Below are 24,075 nucleotides of genomic sequence, written 5' to 3'. Positions count from 1 at the left end.
AGAGGGCAAGATGTATGAGGAGCAGCTGAGGTCCCTTGGTTTGTTCAGCCCAGAGCAGAGCAGGCTGAGGGGAGGCCTCATGGCAGGGCCTGCAGCTTCCTCACTGAATATGCATACATATTCAAAAATGGTTATGTATGTCATCTGACAGTCTTTAATCCAGAAGTTATGGTTTAAGACTACCACAAATCATTTCTAAGGCTTTTTTTCTAAATGTTTCTCATGTAAAGTGTTCTGTTAAACTTCCTTTTTCAGGTTGTAGAGATCAGCAGCTGTGAAGACACTCAAGCTTTAGCACTGCAACTTATACTGTCTTTAACAAAATACAATCAACAGAGAATACAGGAGATGAAAAATTGTAATGGTTATTCCATGATTCATCGAGTGTTGATCAAACCAAAATGCATTGTTGGATTTTGCATGCTGAAGGTAGAGCATTCTTTAAACCTGATGCTGTTAATGCTAGCACAAATTTAAAACTTCTCCGTGACTTTAATTCTACATCTGAAGCTGTCTGTGCAAAAGTAGAACAGTGATTTGGAGCCAGTTCAGTCCAGGATTGTTTTGTCTTGAACTAGAAACTACTGATGGGTGAGCGGAGAAAAAGGAAGTGTTGAAAGATCCTGATTTCAAAGGGGATGGGAAAAATGCTCAGAGGGCAAAGACTTTCAAGTAAGCTTTAACTCCTAAGCAATTAACAGCAAGTTGGATTCTATTTTTGTTTTTAGATATAGTTGCCAGGTAGAGAAACTTCTGTGCAGTGAATTAACCTTGTTCTATTTGTACCATCATGCTGTAAGATGGATAAGTGGCAAGAAGTGTGCTAGTGCATCTTTAAATAAATGAACTGCTGGTTATCTGAAGCATCTTGGCAATAACTCTTTGAGAAGTTTGCTTTTAATGAGAAATCTAGTTGTACAGTGATCATGAGAACACCTGGTAGAAGTATTTTGATGTATATATGGGGAGAAGAACAGTCAGTCTCAGACTGGTGTCTCTTGGAGGACAAAATTCTTTGAATAAAATACAGGCTGAGCTTACTGCAATTTAAGAGCTTAGGTGTGACTGTAATTTTCAAGTCATGAAGCTTCACTTGAAAAGTCCTGATCAAGGCGATCAAAAGTGTCCTTCAAAAATGTCTATTTTGTACTCAAAACACCTGATATTTTTCAAAAATTGTGTACTAGTGTTATGAGAATCTAAAACGCATCCAGTGAGGTTACTAAACTCAAATTATTTTGCAAGTTGGCCAGGTAGATTTGTGCCTTCCCTGCCACAAGGTTGATACGTCTTTAAAGGTTTTTGATAAATCTGATAGGACAACTGTTCTGTTTTGTGGTTATTCTAAATTCCCTTCTCTGCTTCTTTAAGACTCTCCTTGAAGGATGCTGCAGTGGTGAGATTCTGTATATAAATGAGAATGGGCAATTCATGCTTGACACAGGTTCTACAGCAGTTATCCAAGATGTTCAATTGTTAGAAAAGCTACTGCTTGACTGGAAGATATGGTCTAAAGCAAAGGTAACTACTTTCTTTTTGGAAAGATTAAGTCTGAAAGCCAAATTTAACAAGTGTTATGACCTCTGAAATGAATCTCTCCGGTTAGGAAACTTTAGTAATTACCGACATCTAAAAATTAATGGTCCTTATTTTTCTTTAAATAGCTGGTAGTAGCTTCTAGCTCCCAGTATCAACCCAGTATCAATGTTGCAGGCTGCCTTAGTGTATTAAAATCTACAGACATAGTGTATGTAAATTACTTGTTAGTTGAATGGATTGTTTTTCATCCATTCCAACAAGTTTCCAAGAGAAACTTGGTATGACTGAGGAAAACCTTCTGCTTCCCCCTGGAATTAAAAAAACAAACGAACTTGAAAATAACCATCTGATGTTACCTAAAACACATTTTGTGTATCCTTTATTTTAAGACGTATCTTTTTTCGTAGCTTTAATCACTAGAATGGGATTAATTGCAAACTCTTAGTTTGTAATGAGCATAACTTTTCTGATGGTTTCTGCTTCTGACCTGACTGTTTGCAATCATTTAATCTTTTTCACAGCTGTAAAACTAAGTTAATTTGACTATGTTCCTTATCTGTTAGTTGTTTTTATTCTCAGGATAGATTCAGCAATAGATTTTAAGCTATGTTCCTGTTCTGTTTGTTTTTCAGCAAGGTGTTTGGGAAACTCTGTTAGCAGCTCTAGAAATCCTTATCAGAGCTAACCACCACCAACAGATGTTTAACATTAAACAGCTGTTGAAAGCTCAAGTGGTACATCACTTCCTGTTAACTTGCCAGGTTCTGCAGGTAATTCCAGTTTGAAATCCTATTTTGTGCTTGGCAAGTACTCAGTTTTACTTAATGAAAAAATATGGAACTGCATGTTATAGGAAAAAATTAACGCAGTAGACTGTCCTCAGTGCTTCCAGACCGCTTTCATCCTCTACAACAGGTACTGTTGCTGTAAACTGATACAGTTCCCTAATGAGAGCATGATGCTGTTTTTACTGATGGACAGAAGGAACAAGTGGTTTTAGCCATTTGCTACTAGTCAAAAGCCTAGACACTAGCTTACTTGTAAAATCCATGCATGAGGAGGAGCTGAAACGAATTGTGAACCTTTTGTGCAGACCTAAGGTGCATCTCACTAGTTTTATCATTATAATCAAGTCCTCATTACTGATAAATATATCTGGGTCATACGAGAATGTTACCACCTGCCTCTCTGTCCTTAGAAACTAGTACCTTTATGCTTTAGTAATAACCTTCTTGGAAATCACACAAAGTAAACGTGACACGAACTGTCTTACTGTATTTTCAGAAGCATGTCCCTAGTTAGTGATGACCAAAATCTTACTGAAATCTCTGCAGACTTTTTAATGAGTTAAGATTTTTTTCCTCAATCTGAAGGCAATTAGATCTGAAATAAGTGTCTCTCTAACTGCCTTCATACCTGTTTGTTCTCTTGGTATAGCATGATAGTTAAACTCTCAAATTAAAAATGCAAATAACTTAGTTGTACTGCTCTTTCTTTCTAGGAGCATAAAGAAGGGCACCTTGCATCCCTGCCTCGGGAGGTTTGTAGGTCATTTGTGAAAATAATTGAAGAAGTGCTTGGATCTCCCCCAGACCTGGAATTGCTGACACTGGTCTTCAATTTCCTCTTAGCCGTTCACCCTCCTACTAATACATATGTTTGTCACAATCCTACCAACTTCTACTTTTCACTGCACATAGGTAGATATTGCGTTTAACTAGAAATGGAAATTAAGATAAAATTCTACTGAGGTGTGTGTGTATATAAATATATGTATCACTGTTATAGACTACTGCCCTCTAAATATCTTTTTTTGGTTGCTATATCGTAACTTTATTGACAAAATTACTGACTTAAAGTATTTCACTGTATTGAAAGACATTCTAGTTAGACTTTGCTTGGTTTGCTAGGAGAGCTTTCTTCTGTCTAGGGCTACAGATAATGGCCCTGGTGTTTGTCTTTAACTTTCTTGAAAGTTTGATGCTGCTAGATGTAATACATAACAGTTGCCTGTAGAGACACGATACCTATGAATGCATGCAAATTTGATAAGTCCTAGATATATATGCTTTTGCAGCATCAGAAGCTTGGGCTCAGAGAACTATAACACACCAATGATGCATTCATGTTGAGCATCTCTTTCCAAGAAAGACAACATCATTATTTAGGTAATTGGGGTTCTAGTGAAAAAGTTTAGCTGGAGTGTTTCATAGTGTGTATTTGCTTTTATATTACAGATACCAAGTTAACTAAAAGTAATTCTGCACTACAGGTTTAAAAAATAATGAAGGTTGCCCAATTCCATTTATTAGTGTACCTCACAGGATTTCAATTATTGCTGCTGCATGTAAACACTTAAAACTAGAACTCAGATGAAGCTGATCTGAAGCAGCTGTCAGTAGGCCTACAATGCAAATTTGTTATGAAAGGCTATCTCATTAAAAAAAAAAAAAAAACTAACTGGTTGTTTCTGAGAATCTATCAGGAATTCCAATGTAAATAAAACTTTTTACAGAAAGTTCATCTAGGGAGATGAACAGAACATAGCATCATACCACAAGAGTCCTATAATGTTTGTAGAATTTTCCATGTAAATTATAAACTTAAGTCAATGAAAACTGCAACCAAGCTGTTTCCAGATGTAAATTACAATTAAGAAGCGTTTTCCTGCCACTTCTATGTAATCATTGCTGCTTGTTAAATGTTTTGGCATTTAGCAACATAATAACAAGATTAACATTAGCATTGTATGACTTCAGCTGTAAACTATGCAAAGATTGAAAATTTGACCAGTTAGAAAATTTTTCTTCTGATGCAGGTGCACATCCAGTTTTAGTAACTGGTGTCTGTCCAAAGACAGTATGGTTGTATTTCTTATCTATCCTGTAAAATAAATAGATGTAAATTGAGTAAAAGTAGAATCCGTTTTTTTAATACTTAGAGCTTTATTAGATGAACCTGAGCAGTCATCTGTCTTGACATGGCAAAAAGTCCATGTTTTTTATTACTAGCTGTATGCATGTAAGGACCATCTTTAAAGATAATTACTCTAGAACAGCTTAATATTTTCAGTGTTCCGAAGTAAAATTTGAAGATACATTACTAAAATAAACAACAAAAGCTGTTCTCAAATTTTTTCCTCAGATGCTAGTGAGTCAAGCATTTGTCACTAGCCTGTAGTGATCAACTTAAATGTAACCTGAATATGAATTTTAGTATATCAAGAATGTGAACTTACTAAGCTTTTATGTAACTACTCCCCTTTTCATTCTAGATGGCCAAATTTTTCAGGAGAAAGTTGAATCCCTTATGTACCTGAGAAATTCCAGCAGTGGTGGGAAGTCGGTAGACAGTTCAGCATTTGTGGTTACAACTCCAACTGGTTTTGCAGCTTTACCACTGGAAGGTAAATCAGTGCTGGAATAACACACAAGGACGTTGACAGTTCTTTGTAGAGTGCTTTAAAGTGTTACTTTCCCGCGTTTTTCTTACTAAGACCCTACTGCCACCATCACCCCTCAGAGGCTGGTGTATGAACAGCATAGTAAGAATTGAATTGAATGCAACAGGCTGCCTCAACTGCTCTTTTTTCTCAGGTTGAGAAAAATTGCTATGCTGATAGCTCAGGCAGTGAAGTGGGACAGCTAAACAAATTCTTTTGTTATACAGGCTTGCTAGATAAATATGAGAATGCCTTAACTAGGCAATAGTTAAAATAGTAAGCTATAGGCATCTATCTTGACTGTGTGGAAAGTATTAGGCTGGTGCTTTAATTGTGCATAATTTTTAATCTCATCTAAATTTAGTATTAAAATATTGGCATTTAGTTATACTGCAGGTATATATACTGTCCCTACGTGAGAGAAGATGAGAACCAAGGTATAACTTGTTCTTTACATGCTTTATATAAATTAAGAGTGAATAGCTTTATTGAAACAGTCTCATTATATAGCATGCTAAGCCAGTCAAGGGCTGTGAAAATTGCTGCTTTAATCAGTTTTGATTTCCTTTACTACAGATGTTGAAGTAGTGGAAATCTACTGTAGAAAATCTACTATAGATGTTGAAGTAGTGTAAGTTTACTAGTTTACACTGGTAACTTGTCAGTTAGGTTGTTGTCCCAGTGTGGTATTTTCAGCCTTAGTGGATAATTTCTTAATCACACTTCACACAGATTTGCATGTACAATTGACAAACCACCTGTGAAATGAAAGATAAAACATGTAACTTACGCTTAAGCCTTTAAACTCTTCAACAATAAGAAATATCTTCCAAATAAAAATGCATGGTCTAAGCAAGTTTGTCAGTATATACAAAACAGGAATGGAAGATGACTCTGATCTTGGATTTAACTGCAGTATATTTCAGATTGTGTATGAGTTAGCTATACTCAGTATAAACCAACTTAATACTTGTACAATTGGCGTCTTGTTGGTGCTTTGCTTAGGAAATCAAATAGTATTTCAACTCAGTGTTCAAAAACTTAGTTTAAATCTTTTACTGAAGGCAGTGATATGAAGAGCAGACCACAGAGTTGTGTATAGAGTTGGTCATTCTCCCATATTTAGATGATATACGAAATCTTATTCTTCTAAACAGTACTTTTTCATATCAATAGTACCAAACTGTCGTACTTGAATGAAGACTATTCATGTGTGCCAGAGGAATGCTCATCATAAATTTTTGTGAAAGTAGGTGTTTGTTGTGATTATGAATTTATTTTAAGTTTAGATAAAATATTTCAAATGGCATTCTTGTTAGACAAGACATACATACTTGTGGGTTTGCAGTTGTATACAGTATCTGCAAATGTGTGTAAGCTTGGCTATAAGACTGCAGCTATGTGGATCCTTTCTATTATGTACAGGGCAGCTCAGTCTAGCTGAGTGTATTTGTGTATGCATGTGTATATGTACTCATATGTTCTGTTATATATGATTCACAAAAATGTTCTGATGCGTTGTCATTGCATCAGTACTAGTCTAAACTATTGCCCTAGTACTAACTAGTGCATAGTTTTCAAAATATTTCCAACTCAGTCTCCTTTTCCTAAACTACCAGCAGCCATCCTCTACCAGGCTGGCATACTTACTGCTTTCCCTCTTGAAAATATTATGGGTGACATCTGTAATGTGCTATGGAAGTAGGACTGCTTCAGGCTAAAATGTGCCCTTAGAAGCAGACTACTATGCTAAATAAAACATTCAGTAATTCATTACAGATCAGAAGTACACGTAATGCCTTAGTGCAAAAAGGTTAAAACTAGTAGGTGAGCAGTTTGCTAGTATCCACTGAAACATGTTGGTAGATTGGGCCTCTTACAAAAGAGATAGAGCAACCTATGCTTTGAATTTGCTTCGAACAGAAGAGGTTGGACTAGCAGTTTCCAGGAGGTGCTTTCCACCCTCAGTGGTTCTGTGATTCCGAATAAATTCCTACTGAGGGTTGGTTGAGAGGATCAGAATGTAAATCTGGGGAACTTTCGCTTACATGCAAAAACTATTTTGCAGTTCATGCATCTTTCAGATTTATCCATGACTTGCTGTTGTGGTTTAGCCCGGCTGGCAGCCAAACACCACACAGCTGTTCGCTCACCCTCCCCCCTCCCTCTCCGGGATGGGGGAGAGAAACAGGAAAGTGAAGTCTGTGAGTTGAGATAGACAGTTTATTAAGACAGGGAAAAGAATAACAACAACAATAATAATAATAATAGCATTAATAGTAATAATGTGTACGAAATAAGTGATGCACAATGCAATTGCTCACCACCCGTTGACCGATGCCCAGCCTATTCCCGAGCAGCCGGCCCCCCCTCCACCCCGGCTAGCCACCCCTATATATTGTTCAGCATGACGTCAGATGGTATGGAATACCCCTTTGGCCAGTTTGGGTCAGCTGTCCTGGGTCTGTCCCCTCCCAGCTCCTGCTGTATCCCTAGCCTGCTCGCTAGCAGGACAGAGAGAGGCTGAAAAGTCCTTGGCTTGGTGTAAGCACTGCTCTACAACAATTAAAACATCAGCGTGTTATCAGCGCTCTTCTCATTCTAATCCAAAACATAGCACCCTGCCAGCTACTAGGAGGAAAATTAACTCTGTCCTAACTGAAACCAGGACACTTGCCAAGTTTTTGGATGCATAATAGCTTAGTATCTCTACTTGATCACTTGGCCAAATCTGAGCTATGCCGGTTTTTAAATCAATTTTGCTGCATAAGACTAGTTTGGACATTGCTGTATTTGCACGTGGAATGTAACAGTGAGGGAAAAGCCTGTTTTAAGTGCAATAAACGAAGCTAAAGATACCCTTATTTCTCTAGGAAACATTTCCACAGCTACTGTACAGGACGAGATAAGTTATCAAGTACCTAAAAGGCTATGCAAAAGCTTACCAGCATCTCCTACTTCGTCACCTCAAGTACATCAAAAAAGACTAATTGAAAGATTGGGAAGGAGCATTGATGACCTGCAGAATATTGGCAAGCGTGACTACATTGATCTTCAGGGTAAAACTGGTTTTGTAAGACATTCTGAAAACATAAAAAGAGTACAAGAAGACTTCCTTAGCAGTTGTGAGTCTGCAAAAACAGTTTGTGACTCAGAGTTAACATCTGCTGAAACATTTGAAGACATTCCAAAAGAAGAGGAGTTATCTGAAAATGTATTTGAGAGTAAAGAAGCAGATGTGGACCTGAAATGTAATGAAGGTGGTGCTGCAGGTGAGCCATTGCTGCGTCGTCCAGATCATCTGAGAGGACTGACTTCACTTCAGAAGAGTCAGAGTAATTTTGCAGGGTTGGGCTTAGCATTTTCTGTTCATGGAGGGTCATCAGCCATTGCTCGCTGGCCAAGCTTTGCTGACAAGAATGTACTTCCTGAAGAATGGGAGAGTCTTGCTTTTTCCTCATCTAATGAGAATACCCGAAAAACATATGAAAGCTCTGATGAGAGGTAAGAAGATAAAAATAAATCAACAGTAGCTCAGTATATCAGGGAAGTCTTTAATTTCACAATGTTCTTGATTACTATCCTACATAAATAAGTCTGAAAAATTAAGGGAATGTTTTTAGTGGCTGTAATAAACCAATTCATTAAGCTCTTAGTAGTCTACAGAATTATACTGTTTCAAATTTGACATTTACATAGAAAACTCTTAACATTGGGGATTTTTATACTACCTACAGTAGAAGTGTGAACTCATTATGGTAGCTCCCCAAAAACCTATGTAGGCATTCTGGTCACATTACACTCTTGTTATTTATTGTCAAAAGTAGATATCAGTAAAGAGTGGTAATAGAACTATTCGTTAAACATTTGCCAAATCCCCCCCACTCTGTCCACCCGAATAGTAACCAGCAGTTACGCATTTCTTAAGGTTTCCTGTTGTAGACAAACTGAGGTAAAATGCATTTCTTTGTGTTCAGATGTACAGAAGACTGTATTGTGCTTGTCTGTTGTGGATTATATGACCTCTTGCGTGGAGTTCTCCTAATATTACCAGATGTCATGCTGGAAGATGTGATGGACAAACTTATCCAACCTGATTATCTCGTAGTTCTTGTGAACCACCCATCTCCTCTCATACAGCAAGGCGTCATTAAAGTAGGCCAATATAAAATGTGTTCAACTAAGAAGTCAGCTAGTTGTTAGCTTATTTTGTCAGAAACATGAAAGCAAAATAAAAAATACTAACAATTTCTTCATTTTTGTGGACTTCTGAATTTTAAAATCTGTTTCCACCCCCATGGTTTAAAACAAAACACCACCAAGCCAAAAGAATCTTTCAACAGATAAATATAGTTTGTGATCTAAGCCAGAGAGCTTACACACTAGGATGGAAGGCTTAATACGCCAAGTTTGAATGTATCTGTAGATTTAGACTAGATACAGAGGAATAAATCTTTTTATGATAAGGGTGGTGAGAGACTAGAACAGGTAGCCCGGAGAAACTGTGGAAATGTTCAAAGTCAGGCTGGAAGAAGCTTTGAGCAACCTGGTCTAGTGGGAGGTGTCCCTGCCTATGGTAGGGGCAGTGCGTGTGGGGGTTGAACTAGATCTTTGATGTTGCTTCAACCTAAACCATTCTGTGGTTCTGTACCTGTTATATATGTGACTTTATCTCCCTTGAACTTGACTAGGAACCTAGAATAGTCTTTGGAGTTTAAAAAATAAATAAATTCAGCTGTGATAAGTGTAGCAAGGCAGTTTAGACCAGAGTTGCAATGTAAAAACAATTAGTTTTTAATCTGGAATTTTAAAAATAATTGATTTCAAACTGTTTAAATTGTAGGCAAGAACTAACTTTAGGCAAGTTGTTAAATATTTACATCTTATATTGTAATTATGTATTTATTTTTAGTTGTTGGATGCATATTTCAACAGAGCAAGGAGGGAGCAGAAGGAGAAATTCCTAAAGAATCGTGGCTTCTCCTTGCTTGCTAACCAGCTCTACCTTCACCAGGGGACTCAGGAAGTTGTAGAGTGCTTTTTGGAAATGCTCTTTGGCCGCTCCGTTGGCTTGGATGAAGAGTAAGTAATGCTTTGCTTTTGTATCCTGTAACTTAACATTTGAACTAAAAGTAGTGCAGTTTCTTGCTGAAGGCAAAGATGTAATAGCTTCCTAAGTACTATTTTCTTCCTTCCATAAAGCAAAGTTCTTGAAATATTTTACATGTTTTGCTGCTGCTTTAACATTTTTCAAGTGCATTAAACCACTTAAAGCTGTTGATAAACAACTTCATCTCATGGGTGCTGTCAACTGGGATGTTCTAAACCTTCAGCACTTCAGAGGACCTCGAAGGCCTTTGCACTTTGAATTTACTGTAGTCAGTTTAACTCATCCTATTCTTCTCTGATCCTATGTGAAACTCTGATTTCTATCCTTGGGAATTTTAAACAGTGATCACTAGGCTGCTGCTACTGGACTTTAGTAAGTGATTAAGGAAAAGCTTGATGCTGGTTGTTTCCTTGGATTGGTGCTGGTTGTAAATCCCTGTTTTTCTTTAGGGCTAATGTGACAGTAGTGCTATTTACTTGAACTGATGAGCTACCCCATATTGGCAGGAACAGATTACCTTCAAGCAGACTTTCTAAGCAATTTATATATTTTAGAATTAGTTTGACTACTTAATGATTGTACAGGGAGGACACGCATCCAAGTACAGTCAGCAAGCAGTGCATAAATCTTCAAAAAAGCTCCTTTCCAGTTGCCTTCTTTGCGGGATTTGTAACCAAATGGCTTCTGCGTGTTGGCATGGTCTTCACTCCAAAAATGTTCCTGTTAAATTTCATCATAAAAGATCATTTGTAGGAAGGTGAAGTACTACATATGCTTTTAGATACTGTTTCCTTACGAAGTGTTTTATTTTGCTCTTGTTTTCTGTGGTACTGCAATGAAATGTAAGAAATTGGTATTTACATCTTTGCCAAAGTGCTAGTGTAGACTGGTATTCCAGCATTAATAATATATTATTAATTATAATAGCTGCATATACTAGGTTGCTATGTAAAGATGTTAGACTGACTTGTATTTATTTCAACAGATTTGATCTGGAAGACGTCAAGAATGTTGGACTTTTTCAAAAATGGTGTGTCATTCCTGTCCTGGGTCTAATAGAGAACTCTTTGTACGATAATGTTCTGCTGCATAACTGCTTCTGTCTCCTGCTGCAAATTATAAATTCCTGCTCAAAAGTTGCAGACCTGCTGCTTGATAATGGTTTGCTGTATGTGTTGTGTAATACACTGGCTGCTCTTAATGGACTGGAAACAAAGTGAGTACTTTATCTGTTGCTATGAAATAACCCAGACACAACCTTTAGAGCAGCAAAAACTGAAGTATATAGTATCCTTATTTAATTTTTTTAAATGTGTAGTGAACATGTACAAAATAAACTGCTTTTGAAGTCTTCAGCTTTTAACTATACCTCCAAATGAAAGTTAGTGTTTAGATACTTAGTTTAAACAATAGAATACACTGGTTGTAAAGTATCCTTTGATTACCGTAAATTTTCAGGTGAAAAGACATTTCAAAATGCAAGTTTGTCATACTGTGTGCACTTCAGATGTTTGTCCTAATACAACTCTCCCGAAAGTAAGATAAAGGCCCAGGAGATGGTAGCATTCTACCGTATCTATTGACAATGTCAGAACTGCAGAAGCGTCCCTCCTGTGCTGCCTGTTTTCAATATTTGAGATTCTGAGTAGCTCAAATGATTTAATTATAAATATTCTGTACTTACTGAAGAAATTTTATACAGTAAAGGAAGGAGAGGTGGGGTTTTTGCGCCTTTATTTCATTAGTTCATATGCTGAAGAAGTAACCAGATTTGCTGTATCATCCAATAGTTTTAATTCAGCATGGTTACAGAAGGAGATTGAACTGAATTTCTTGAGACACCCTTTTGAGAAATTTAGGGTTCAGAACTGTTCTTTAACTTATAAATCTCATTTAAAAAAAATTACTTTTCCAGTAAAACTTCTCTACAATCCTAATGTTACACTATCTCAAAGATTTTCCACGCATTCAATTTGCAAAAGTTAAGGCTGAAAAAAGTCTTAGACTACAATTTTATGGCCTATAGCAGTAATACCTTCAGAAGTAATAATTTCATATGAAATACAATATAGCAGGTATGGCTGGCAGAAGTAGCAAGAGCAATAGTAATGGGTCGTCTTACAGGTTATATCTGCTAGAATTGTCATGTTTCTGATTTACAACTTTGCAGCATTCCCCTGAATGACTACAAGTTGCTTGCATGCGACATACAACAGTTGCTGGTAGCAGTTGCAATTCATGCCTGCAGCTCCTCGGGTTCGCAATATTTTCGTGTTATTGAAGACCTCATTGTGCTGCTGGGTCATCTTCAAAACAGTAAAAATAGAAGAATGCGAAGTAAGTTATTTGCTTATTTTTGGGGGTCACAGGACTGGAGAAGTACATCCATTCCCCGCTGATCTTTTACTATTCCAGTTGAGGGTGAAGGGACATTTTTTGGTGATGAATCTTTCTTCTTTTAAGTGGTTCTCAAAGTACTACTCTTCCTCGGAAGCCTGTCTTGTGGTAAAGAATTGTGTACTGCTGATATGAATGAACAATGACCATAAAAATTCAGTCGGGATGTTTAAATAGAAACCTTCTGTAAAGTTTCATTGAGCTTATTTTTTAGTAATTAAATTCTATGGCTTCTCTGTGAGAAGAACTCACTTCAGTATCATATGCAGTTGTATAACGATAAGATGACTTTCAATGTGACTTCTTGGAATCAAGAATTTTACCTCTGACACTTTTTCTTTTACTTCTAACAAACATCTGGAAAAAATTCTTGAAGACTTGTAAGCAAATCATGTCATTTGGTCTTTATATGCCCCTTTCTGTAGATATGGCAGTTGCTCTGCAGTTAAGAGTTCTTCAAGCAGCTATTGAATTAATAAAAACTACAGCAAACCAAGATGCTCAGGAGCAGGCTGGATCAGTCCCATCCCTATCTGCACCACATCGTGCAATGTTTCAAAAGCGTAAAGGCATTGCTGGTGAGGAGCAAAAGTGTAATATACTTGTACTCTTGTCTCTGTGCTACTAATGAAATATCTACTTTTGATCTCTAATTTTAGTGATACTACAAATGAGACCTGTTGTTTTGCTTTTTCTATGAAAACACAAGTTCAAAATGGGTATAGATTACACTGCTCTAAAATACATAATGATTTATTGGCTTTATATATTAATACATACTTTAGAACAGTGTAACATACCTATTTTAAACTTGGTTTTGTATTACAAGGGGAGAATGGGGGTATGAAGTTGAAACTTCAGTTCACTTTCTCATTAGTCTCTAAAGGCAGGTACTGCCGCCTTTGGAAGAGAATATCAATTGAAAAGTTGTGTAGTAAAAACATTTTTAAGGTAATTCATAGTACCTAACTTCACAGTAGTAATGAAATACCAAAAAAAAGTGCTTCTAACTTGAATGCAGCTACAATGTGGGGATTGCACTGTTGCACAGCTTTTAATTAGTGATTATCCTGAAGTAACATCTGGCACTGCAAATTCAGTTGGGAATGTGAGGGAGCTGGATTCTACCATGGAAATTTTCGTAAAACATTTGTACAGTTCTATGTTTAACAATAATACTGTCTCTGTATTGGATGGTTTGTGAATCATTCTTTAAAGCTTTTGGAGTCTTCTGGCTGGAACTTTAATTTGTATGTTGCATTTAAATGAAGCTGCGTTTAAGACTTGTAGAAGATACAATTTAAAAACCTGATGTATTTCAGTTGTTTAAAAAAAATCTTTTATTCCATATTTTCTATGGAAACCTTTTTTGTAATATGGTCAGCCTATGAGACTCCTCTCCATCAGTCCAGTAAATACAGTGAAAATATTTGTGAGTGAATCTAGTAAGGCACCAAGGGTATGTGTGTGGTTGTAGTTATTTCTAAAAGAATCAAGTACGATCAATGCTCAGCAGTTCATTTCAAGAATTGTTTTTCCAAGTAGTATTCTGGTAAGATAGAAATAGTTCTTGTGTGGTACAAAATGCATTTGTTTATATGCTGTTAATATAGTGACTCCTCAGTTGTGTTGGTAGTTAGCTTCTGATATTAAAAGTGAGTAATACCATATTAAAAACTATTGCAACCCTTAATCATGATTGCACAGTGAAAATGGAATGAGTGACTTTTTACTTTGCACAAGAATACAAAAGTTGCACAATAAACCTGATCTTGAGACTAACTCATTTTATGGTGCCGTTTCTTGAATTTTGTATGGTTTTAAATATAAAACGTCTTAAAAGAAAGTGGCAAACACTCAAATGACACTTTTTCCCTTTAATATTAGCATATTTCAAATGCTTGATTTACTGAAATAATGCAAAATCTTTGGATAAAAGCAGTAATTGAATGATGAATCCTGTGTTTTAGTAGGATGCTATTAATGTTTCTCTGCTTCAAGGTTCCAGAAAATTTTCACTCGCTCAGTCTGATGCTCTGCTGATGAAAATGCGTTCAGTAGCAAGTGAGGAGTTCAACATGATGATGCAACGAAGAATGAGTCAAGAGCATCCTATCCAAGCCACCGAGACTGAATTTGTACAAAGATTACAGAGGCTAACTGTCCTAGCTGTTAACAGACTCATTTATTTAGGTACGATTTTTTGTGTATTTCTGTTTTGCCAGCGCAGTGCTGTATGAAAAATCAATACTTGCTTTTGGAGAGTTTGTGTTAAAGAATGTAATGCTGTTGATATTGGCTTAATGGAGTTAACTATAAAAACATCAAACTCTCAGTAATTTGTCTGTCAGTATTACGTAACTGACAATCAAATCTGAGTATTTGAATGAACTGAACTAGCTATTGTAGTTCTACATCAGTTCATCTAAGCTGCCTGAATTACGACCTGAAGACCTAAGTCTGACAAAGGGAGCTCTTGGTTTCTCTTTTAAAATTCATCAGTTTGCGTGTTTCTATGAAACGGCTAAATTTGTTAGCAAGACATGATGACTTTGAGGGTTAGTTAAAATTCCCCAGAAGCAAGAGTTTAGCAAGTGGGACAAAGAGTTGAACTGCTCCATGATTAACTGTAAATGCCGAATGAACTGGTACCTAAGGGAATTGAAAGAAAGAGTACAGGTTGATACTTAAAACAATGGGGTAAAGACGATATTTGATTTAATGCCACTTGAAGGAACATGGGATTAGCTTGGTTGAGATGGTACTGACCTATTTGTGCCTTTTAAAATTTAAGCGTCTACTGAAGAGTGCCTTGATGTACTGGGTATAACAGAAACCACAAGTCAAAGCAGACTTTCAGCATCTCAGCTGGAAGTTCCTGAGGAAGAAAACCAGCAAGAACTGCCTAACGGAACAAATCCTTTTCTGAAAGACATGTTCAAAATGTTGGTGGAAGGAATCAAACTATCCCTTGTAAGTTACTAATTAGATGTTTTCCCCATTAGAGCATATTTCATAAGGTTCATTTAGTAGGAACTTTTATGGACAGAAAGCTTTAGGCATAAAAGCTTGCTGCCTCTCACTTCAGCTGACGCATTGTTAAAAACTGTTCAGCTTCCCAGTTACTCTGAAGTTGTGAAATAATAAATGCATCTGTCCTGATTTAACCATAACACTTGGCAAAATTCTGATTCTTGAACGAGTATGCAAAGGTTGAATAGATTTCTGTGTAGCCGACAACTTTGTTTTTCCCCTTAAATCTTGAGGTACGTTTCTGGACGCTATAAAAGGAGGTCTGCTATGTATCCACAGATGATGCATAAAAAGGAGAATTTGAGTGATTTATATATAATATAAATGTAAATAATACTGGTGATGTAACTAGGGTGGCAAACCTTTTTAATTATTGCTAAAGGTCAGAGTTTCTTTTCTATCATACAGTTGTTAGCCTGTCAGTGTTTCCAAGATGACTAGCTTTCACTTGAGTAATTTGAAATGACTATATTGGAAAAACTAACTTGCTGCTTCTTGCATCTTTATTTCTCTGAAGTCATCTTTATAAAAAGTAGCTCAAGCTAATTTTCTCCCTAATTCTGGAAAATCAAGTTTGTGGGGTCTTCCCATCATGTCTTACTTGTAGAATTTTTCAAAGACTACTGATTCCTTTGAGCTCCAGCTCCTCAATCAAATGCCCAGTTTCTAACCTTGTATGAAGTAATCCATTATTCTGAAACTAGTGATTAACATGAGAGCTATGTATTAAACAAAACTCCTTTGATTTTTAAACCTTCTGTTATGATGTTAATCTTCTAGATTGTTGTATAGTCTTTCTAACTGAGCATCCAGTTTAGCTAGGAGCTGCATCGCTGATATTGGCAGATCAAGGGAAAATAATTACCTTACTAGAAAAGGAAATCCTTTTATTTTTAGTAGAGTGCTTGTTAATAAATAAGAATTCAGTAAAATAAGTTTAAACACCGTTTTTGGTGGAGAAGTCATTTATTGCTTTTACATTGCTTTTAACAGTAAGTTTGTTTTGCAATGTAAAGAAATCTGGTAAAAGGAAGCCCTATCTCATTGAGAAGACTTAAAAAAATAAGTAAAATAATAATGTCCCTTTACTTAGGGTACCAGCAGAATGAACGCACCCAAGCAGCAGTGGAAGAGAATCCTCTTGTCATGTAAGGACGCTTTCCGTACACAACTTGGGAGGCTTCTTGTGCACATCTTGTCTCCAGCAAGACCACTACAAGAAAGAAAGCAGGCTTTGGAGTTGCTCCATGAAGTGAACCATCAAGAGATTATGCGTGACTGTCTTAGCCCAACTTTGCAAGTAAGCTCAAGAGTGTTTGAGAAAAGCCTGTGGAACTTGGGTTCGCATTTCTGGTTTAAATTGTACAGTTATCTAGAACCGTGTGGCTGAAGTTGTTCACTGCTATTTTAGTGACACGTGGCATAATGACAGTCACATCATATAAAATGCTTGCATGCATCTCTGCAATTACTATATTGTCCTGAGGGTAGATAGATTTGCCTCGTAAGAGGCAAAGTGTGGTTATTTCTGATTATGGGCTATGTTAACTGTGTAGCGCATCAAACATCACATCTCCTGTGCAATGCCAAAACAAAAGGTGATACTATTTTTAACATGAAGGATTTGACTGAAGATGCTTGAAGTTGATGTGCCCTGAAAAAGTAGGATAATGAGGGATTATCCTTGCCTTGGAACTCTAACTGTAGACTTTCTGAAACTTGTAAGAACTGATTGCCACTATAGTTTAAGAGGTCGTCAGTCATCAATCAAAGCACTGCTGTTCTTTAAGCAAAGCACTATTTTTCTTTAGCCTTTACTCTTAAAGTGGAATTATGTACTCTGTGTTATTGTAACAGCTTCTCCCTGCATTTCTGGGTTTATCAGGAAAAAACATTTTTGATTATGCCCCCTAACAGGTTGTGTGTGTACTGCAAGTTTGAGAGAAAGCATTTTTTAGGAGTTGTAATTGGACGGGAGCGTTTCCGTTTGAGATCTTTAGGAGCTGCAAGCATGGGATAAATGAAATAAGATGTGCCACAGTTTGAGTCTCTGTATGCTAAGGAGAGAAAGTACTTATTGAATGAACCTATGATGCTTACTTATTATCATATGAACATTATTGAATTAAATCAACACTTTGACCAGTAGTAGTTCATATGGTAACAGTGGCTTCTGGTGTGTCTTGTGGAGTGTGTTTATTGCCTCTGTCTGCTTAACTTCATTATTTGTCTATTCTAATTTGGCTAATCAAACAAGGTAAAATTAGGAGCCACTGGCACATATTTCCTGAAGCGTAGATGAGATTGCAAGAGTATTTGAAAAAGCAACTTACCTCTCATGTAAGCCATTTGAAAAGTCACAAGATGCTGGGGGGAAACTATAATGTGGAGGATTACATTCAGCATGTGCTTTCCAGTTCTATAACAGTTTGTCTTTGGACATCAAAGCTTTAAATTACAGGAAAACGAAGAAGAAACCTGTCCAGGCTTACCAGAAGAGGGAATATAGTTGGAGGAAGAAAAAAGTTCAGTGTTGTATTTTACAATTAAGAATGACCATACCTCTGCTCTCACCCTCCCTTCTTTCTTTTTGTCTTTTAGCATGGACCTAAATTAGTGCTATATTTATGTGAGTTAATGCACAATCACAATGATGAAATGACCAAAGAACAACAACTAGCAGCAGGAGACTTTGTGAATACTTTAAAATGTTGTGGCTATAAATGCATTCCTCTGAGCACACGACCCAAACCAGATCTAATAAAAGCTTTGAAAGAGGTTTGTGAATAAAAAACTTTACTTCAAAAACTAGTTATACTTAAGACAGCTATCTATTTAATATATGAGGATGGAGTTTTAATGAAGACAGTGGTTTTGTTTGCTTTGAGCATGGCTTATGTTCGTTGACATTGTCTGAGTTATGAATATTTCTGTAACATGCTCACACTTCACAGCAAGCTCATTTTAATGATACTTGGTTAAGCATATTACTTAAAGCAAAAGTGAGAGCTCACAATAAGTTACTAGTACTTCCTTGCCTGGAGAAAAATGAATTTTTCTGGTTTTCTGCAAAAAATAAATTTAGATGTAGTTTTATATTAAAATGACAGCTCAAGTGAAGACTTGGTTTTAAATGGTGGGAAGGTATCAGGACAGTGATTTTTCTACCAGTCTTCCCTTTTTTGGGGGCATATACTTTAGCATCTGCTTCCTTTTTTTCTGAGCTTGGAGAAATAACATAAAACTTCTGTTCAGGATCAGAAGAAGTATGAGATGGAAGAAGGTGTCAACAAAGCTGCCTGGGAGAAAACAATGGCTAATAATCGACAAAAGTAAGTAGTTTCTTGAAGGGGCTGCAAGAGCTTCCTTAGAATGCTGTCTGCTCGGCAACACCATTGCCATTACCTCTGTAATTATTAAATGTGTGGGATTTTTGAAATTAACGTGGATAGGAGCTTTCAGCTATATTACTATTACATAAACAGCTTGATTGTGGGTATATGCATTTGGGTAGGTTGTATAATCTTGAGAGTACGTACTTTTTTGCATATTTGGAATTCTACCCCCAGTTTTACAGCCATTGTATGTGTCCAATCAGCTTGCCTCTTGCTGTGATATTTTAAACATAACTTCCTTGCAACTAACCCTCATCTTCAGTGAATACAATATAATATTCAGCAAGTATCTGTGAATTACTTTTATGAGCTCTGCAGTCTGGTGCTTGATGTAACACAAATTGAAATAGCTTGTAGTAGACTAAGAGGTTCTTTCCAGGTACATTCCAGGCCATACCATAAAGTCAGCTGAGATGCACACAGTGTGCTTTAATGAAGGCAACTGTAGCTGTCTGTAAAGGTCAACTTAGTCAAGTCTGTCCAGATAAGCAACAAGACTTCACTATGTTAAATAACTTAAGAAATATGAGTAGTAGTAAATTACTGTTCTAAAGAGTTTTATTGTAATGAAAGCACACAATATTAATGCGTATAAATTGATCTTCTGATTTGTTTTTTCTTGTCTTTGGTTGCAATCATCATCTTTTTGTTAAGGCTAAGAAGCAGAAGGTATTAATGTCTCATTAAAATATGAATATAGGCCGTGTTGCTCTGTAGCTGCTGTAACAAGAACTACAGATATCCAGTGCCAAACAGATCGCATTTTATATGGATTTCTTGCTGTTTTGCCTTCCCTTCTCAGTGTGATTTGACATTTTAAAACATGATTCCTTTTCCCTCAGTCTCTTTCAACGTCTGGATACAAAATCTAAAGACATTTCCAAAATAGCTGGAGACATCACACAAGCTGTCTCTCTGTCACAAGGAATGGAAAGGAAGAAAGTTATCCAGCACATCAGGGGGATGTATAAGGCAGAGCTCAGTGCCAGTAGACATTGGCAGGAACTTGTTCAGCAGCTTACACATGATCGGTAAGTTGTTTTCTCATCTGAGAGAGGGGGAGACGCTTACTGCCTGATGTGCACTTCATACTACTTAGAAGTGCTTGGTATGTAGATGACATTAGCAAAAGTAAATCATTGTAATTTATTCATCTTGTTAAAGGTCTGTAAAATACTCTTGATTTTTCGTTTTTTTTTAGGGTGGGTAGCCAAGTAGTATTTTTGTTACTGAGACAGTTTTGTTTTCTTGTCAGTCACATTTTTGCTGTGTTTAATAGAATGAAGAATATTATGAAGTTTTTAATATTTTACATTACACTGAGAAAGAAACGAAATATTTTTCATGTCATTCCCTCTAGTATCCAGCTACTGTGTTTTCTAATCTTCATAGAGCAAGATGTTAACTCTTGACAAGAAATTAAACAATGGTGCTTTTACCACTGATGAACTGAAGCTTCTAATAGCTGAGTTTTCAGAATAATATTGCATTGGACGCATCATATTGCTATTTTCATCAGAATTAGTAACTGTAAGTGTAGTCTTACAGTAGTAGTTCATAATGAGCAAGTCAGTGTCATAGCCCATGAAAATAAACTACATGAAAATAAATATTCCATCTTAATTTTGTTGCCGAAAAACTATCCAGTGCTACTACCATGGAACTTCTGTCTCTGCCATTTAAACAAAAACTGAATGAATAACAATATGTACTGCCTCTACTGCTAGGCTCTATATATATCTTGATTTTTCATATCTTGATTTTTCAGAGCACTCTGGTATGACCCAGTCTATTACCCAACTTCTTGGCAACTGGATCCAACAGAGGGCCCAAACAGAGAGAGGCGCCGCTTGCAGAGGTGCTACTTAACTATTCCAAATAAATACCTTCTTCCAGACAGACAGAAGCAGGAAGGTAATTATAACCTCTTATAAGAGAGTAGATCTGAATAATAATGAATACCAGTGTCTTATTAGTTGTTTTTTTAATAGGCATGATAAAACCTCCCTTATCTTACCTATTTGAAGACAAAACATATTCTTCTCATTCTTCAACTGTTAAGGACAAAGCTGCAAGTGAACATATAAGGTAATTTTTGATAAGGTTTACCTCCCTTTTTCACTTTTTCCTACCCAAAATAAGTCCTTGCGTTGTCTCACCTTACTCAATTCTCTTAATGTTTGTTGAGAGACTATTGTCAAATTGAAGGTGTTTTCTTGCTACATGCACAAGGGATCAGAGCTACCAATATGTAGGTTTTCTGACACTTAAAACACAGTCTCCATGATGTCAAAAATCACTAAAAGCATATAGTATCTGGTGTTATAAAGGGATCAGGGTATTCTGTGGGACAGTCTGATGGGATTTCTTTACTTATTTGTTGCTTATATATCCAGGACAGGCAGTGCAACTAGATCTCATAGTTCTTTCCCTCAGTGTTCAAAAGCAAATCATTCTTTTGTCTTCCTTGCTTTTATGATTGTTATACAACTCTATAGTTGTGTTAATTTACTGCCCATTACAGGGTCTAATCCTACCTAAAATGACTGCGGAGAACATACAATGCAATAAATTAAATACAGATACAGTTGTGTGCAAGTCTAGAGTTGAGGTTCCGTTTTCTTTACCTCCTTGGGATTTAAACCTTTTGGGTCATAGTCCTTCAGTTGTAGCCTTTGAGGCTGTTAGTTTTAGGTACACGCCAAAAGTAAGCAATACTACTCTTGGAATTCTTTCAGAGTTAATCGAAGATGCATCAGTGTAGCACCTTCTAGAGAGACTGCTGGTGAACTGTTGCTAGGTAAGTAGAACTCCTGGTTCTCATAAATATCCTTGTCTACGATTTCTGCTGTGTGTGTATACTTGGCTGAATTTTTAAAGAACATTTTTGTTCTTGAATATGTTATTAGGAATGTTACTGCTAAGTAACCAAACTGTTGATTGACGTGTCATGTATAATATATTTTATATATCAGTTTTGGCATTTGCATGAGCGGTGTTTGGATTGTAGTTAGTTTTAAAGTTGCATGGTACTTGCCAAAAGTTGTCGAATAAGTTCTATGTCAGCCAAGTACTGTCTTGTCCAGGTACTGTTCTTAGTTTTCTTAACACCTAGATGCTAAATGTTTGTATGAATTAAGGTGCGGTATACAAATGGTAATATTGTGGTACCTTTTCGCAACTATTTCTTCCTGCAGGGAAATGTGGCATGTATTTTGTTGAGGACAATGCTTCAGACACGATTGAACATACAGTAAGTATTAGAGCACGCTGTCCATACTTAACTTTTCCAAACTGTGACAGTGACTAGCTTTTGTCTACTGTCACCGAGATTGCTGAGTGCTAGAGTTAGATGTCTATGGACAAGACCAGCGAAACTGATTAGTTTGGGTTCAGTGTTCCTGTTGTGCCTGGCTGTGGTGTCAGTGATAGTAGCAGAAAACGGAAGAGGAAATCCAGCAACTTGGGGCTGGGGAGGGAATTGTGGATTGGGAGTCTTTTGCAACTTCTGTCCATTACTCTAAATGTATAGAACTTGCTCTAGCCTGCACCTGAAATAACTTAATGGAAGCTGGATCACTGTGATGTATAGAGACTACCAAATGTATGAATTGTGCTGTATTCTTACAGCATCTCTTACCTGAATACAGTATCTGTTACCTAAATTTTTCATTACATAGGATGTTCTAATCTCGACCCCCCTCCCCCTTATCCTATATAAGAAAAAATGTTTTATGCAGGAAATAGAAGCTGACTTTATCTTTCTGATATACAAAGGCTCTGATGTATTACCTAATTCAACTTTGTATGTCCAACAGGCATTTAAGAATTATTGAGCTAGGGGTTATGCTACTGAAAGTCCTACAGTATTTTCAGGGAGCTCCTCCTTGCATTCACTAAACACAACTCCGGTTTAAGATGCTACCAGCTGTTTTGCTGTTTTACTGCTTTGTTCTTTGTAGAACTGCCAGAACTGGGATTCATGGCAAAGCTTTGCTCAGTCTGGCTGTCCGATATTTTAGTTTAGGTGCTAGTGAAATATGTTTGGTCTGGAGTGCTGGATAGGGTACTGAAGTGGCTGTGAGAAGTATACGTGATTGCCTTGAGGAGAGGGGAGGATGGGAAAAATCTATGAAAAAAGTCACCAGAATGTCTTAAAGCATCACAGCAAAATTATCCAAGTTTGCTTTATGATATGCTCTATGGTTATAAACTGGTCTCACTGAAGAAAAGTTGCTCGTTTGGAAAACCTACTTTTTAGGTTAACTTTTCAATTGCATCTTCCTCAGAGTTTTCATGGAGAAACTGAACCAGCATCATTTTCTTGGACCTATGAGGAAATTAAGGAAGTTCATAAGCGCTGGTGGCAGCTAAGAGACAACGCTGTGGAAATATTTCTAACAAATGGCAGAACTTTACTCTTGGCTTTTGATAATACAAAGGTAACGTGGCACCAATGCATAATAAGATATCAAAGAATTTTGCTGTCTTCATAACATGTTCATGTATTAGTTTTTAAGGAGATCCGTTGCATGAACTAATAATAAATTCTGCTTAATATCTTTGGAAAAAACTCTGCTTAGCTATGCTTCTAGACAGACAAACAAAATCATGGTGTAAAACACATCTTTGTATTAAGATGTTAAAGAAATCTTAGTAATGCTAAACATTACTCTGTTACAATAGATCTCTGGGAATTTGTGAGAAACTTACTAAGCTTTGGTTTTTTGAAGCTTTTAAAACTATATGATTAAATCTGGTATTTTCTTTTAGGTCCGTGATGATGTGTACCACAACATCTTAACTAACAATTTGCCTAATCTTTTGGAGTATGGAAACATTACTGCTTTGACCCACCTGTGGTGCACAGGACAGATTACGAACTTTGAGTACCTGACTCATTTAAACAAACATGCGGGCCGTTCCTTCAATGATCTCATGCAATATCCAGTATTTCCCTTTATACTTTCCGACTACACCAATGAAACACTGGACCTAAATGATCCATCAGTATATAGGTAATATGAAATGTTTGGAACTGGTTATTTCCAAATACTCAAACTGACTATTCAGTGTAGCTATTTAACTTCATTGTATTAAGTCTTGAATATACATGAATGCAACTGTTCAAGGCTAAGATTCATCCATAATAACTTGAG

At 36.6% G+C, this 24,075-nt stretch overlaps 1 protein-coding gene across 3 annotated transcripts in view; it reads left to right on the top strand.

Annotated features, from left to right (window-relative positions):
* The window catches only part of LYST (lysosomal trafficking regulator), an 82,972-nt gene that overhangs the window by 42,389 nt on the left and 16,508 nt on the right, over positions 1-24,075 (top strand). For all 3 annotated transcript variants that reach the window (XM_040551118.1, XM_040551119.1, XM_040551120.1), the window contains exons 18-40: positions 256-429; positions 1,372-1,521; positions 2,172-2,309; positions 3,041-3,239; positions 4,814-4,945; positions 7,855-8,485; positions 8,959-9,136; positions 9,894-10,063; positions 11,077-11,307; positions 12,262-12,428; positions 12,914-13,066; positions 14,490-14,681; positions 15,283-15,461; positions 16,615-16,821; positions 18,123-18,299; positions 18,777-18,853; positions 19,759-19,947; positions 20,685-20,830; positions 20,908-21,004; positions 21,655-21,716; positions 22,114-22,169; positions 23,206-23,358; positions 23,690-23,934. In XM_040551118.1, coding sequence (XP_040407052.1) covers positions 256-429; positions 1,372-1,521; positions 2,172-2,309; positions 3,041-3,239; positions 4,814-4,945; positions 7,855-8,485; positions 8,959-9,136; positions 9,894-10,063; positions 11,077-11,307; positions 12,262-12,428; positions 12,914-13,066; positions 14,490-14,681; positions 15,283-15,461; positions 16,615-16,821; positions 18,123-18,299; positions 18,777-18,853; positions 19,759-19,947; positions 20,685-20,830; positions 20,908-21,004; positions 21,655-21,716; positions 22,114-22,169; positions 23,206-23,358; positions 23,690-23,934 — 4,103 coding nt within the window. The remainder of the gene's footprint in view (positions 1-255; positions 430-1,371; positions 1,522-2,171; positions 2,310-3,040; positions 3,240-4,813; positions 4,946-7,854; positions 8,486-8,958; positions 9,137-9,893; positions 10,064-11,076; positions 11,308-12,261; positions 12,429-12,913; positions 13,067-14,489; positions 14,682-15,282; positions 15,462-16,614; positions 16,822-18,122; positions 18,300-18,776; positions 18,854-19,758; positions 19,948-20,684; positions 20,831-20,907; positions 21,005-21,654; positions 21,717-22,113; positions 22,170-23,205; positions 23,359-23,689; positions 23,935-24,075) is intronic.

This window comes from Cygnus olor, chromosome 3 (assembly GCF_009769625.2).
Source record: "Cygnus olor isolate bCygOlo1 chromosome 3, bCygOlo1.pri.v2, whole genome shotgun sequence".
Taxonomy (NCBI): domain Eukaryota; kingdom Metazoa; phylum Chordata; class Aves; order Anseriformes; family Anatidae; genus Cygnus; species Cygnus olor.
The sequence above is the reverse complement of the archived record's forward strand: the minus strand, read 5'-3'. Positions and strand labels throughout refer to the sequence as shown.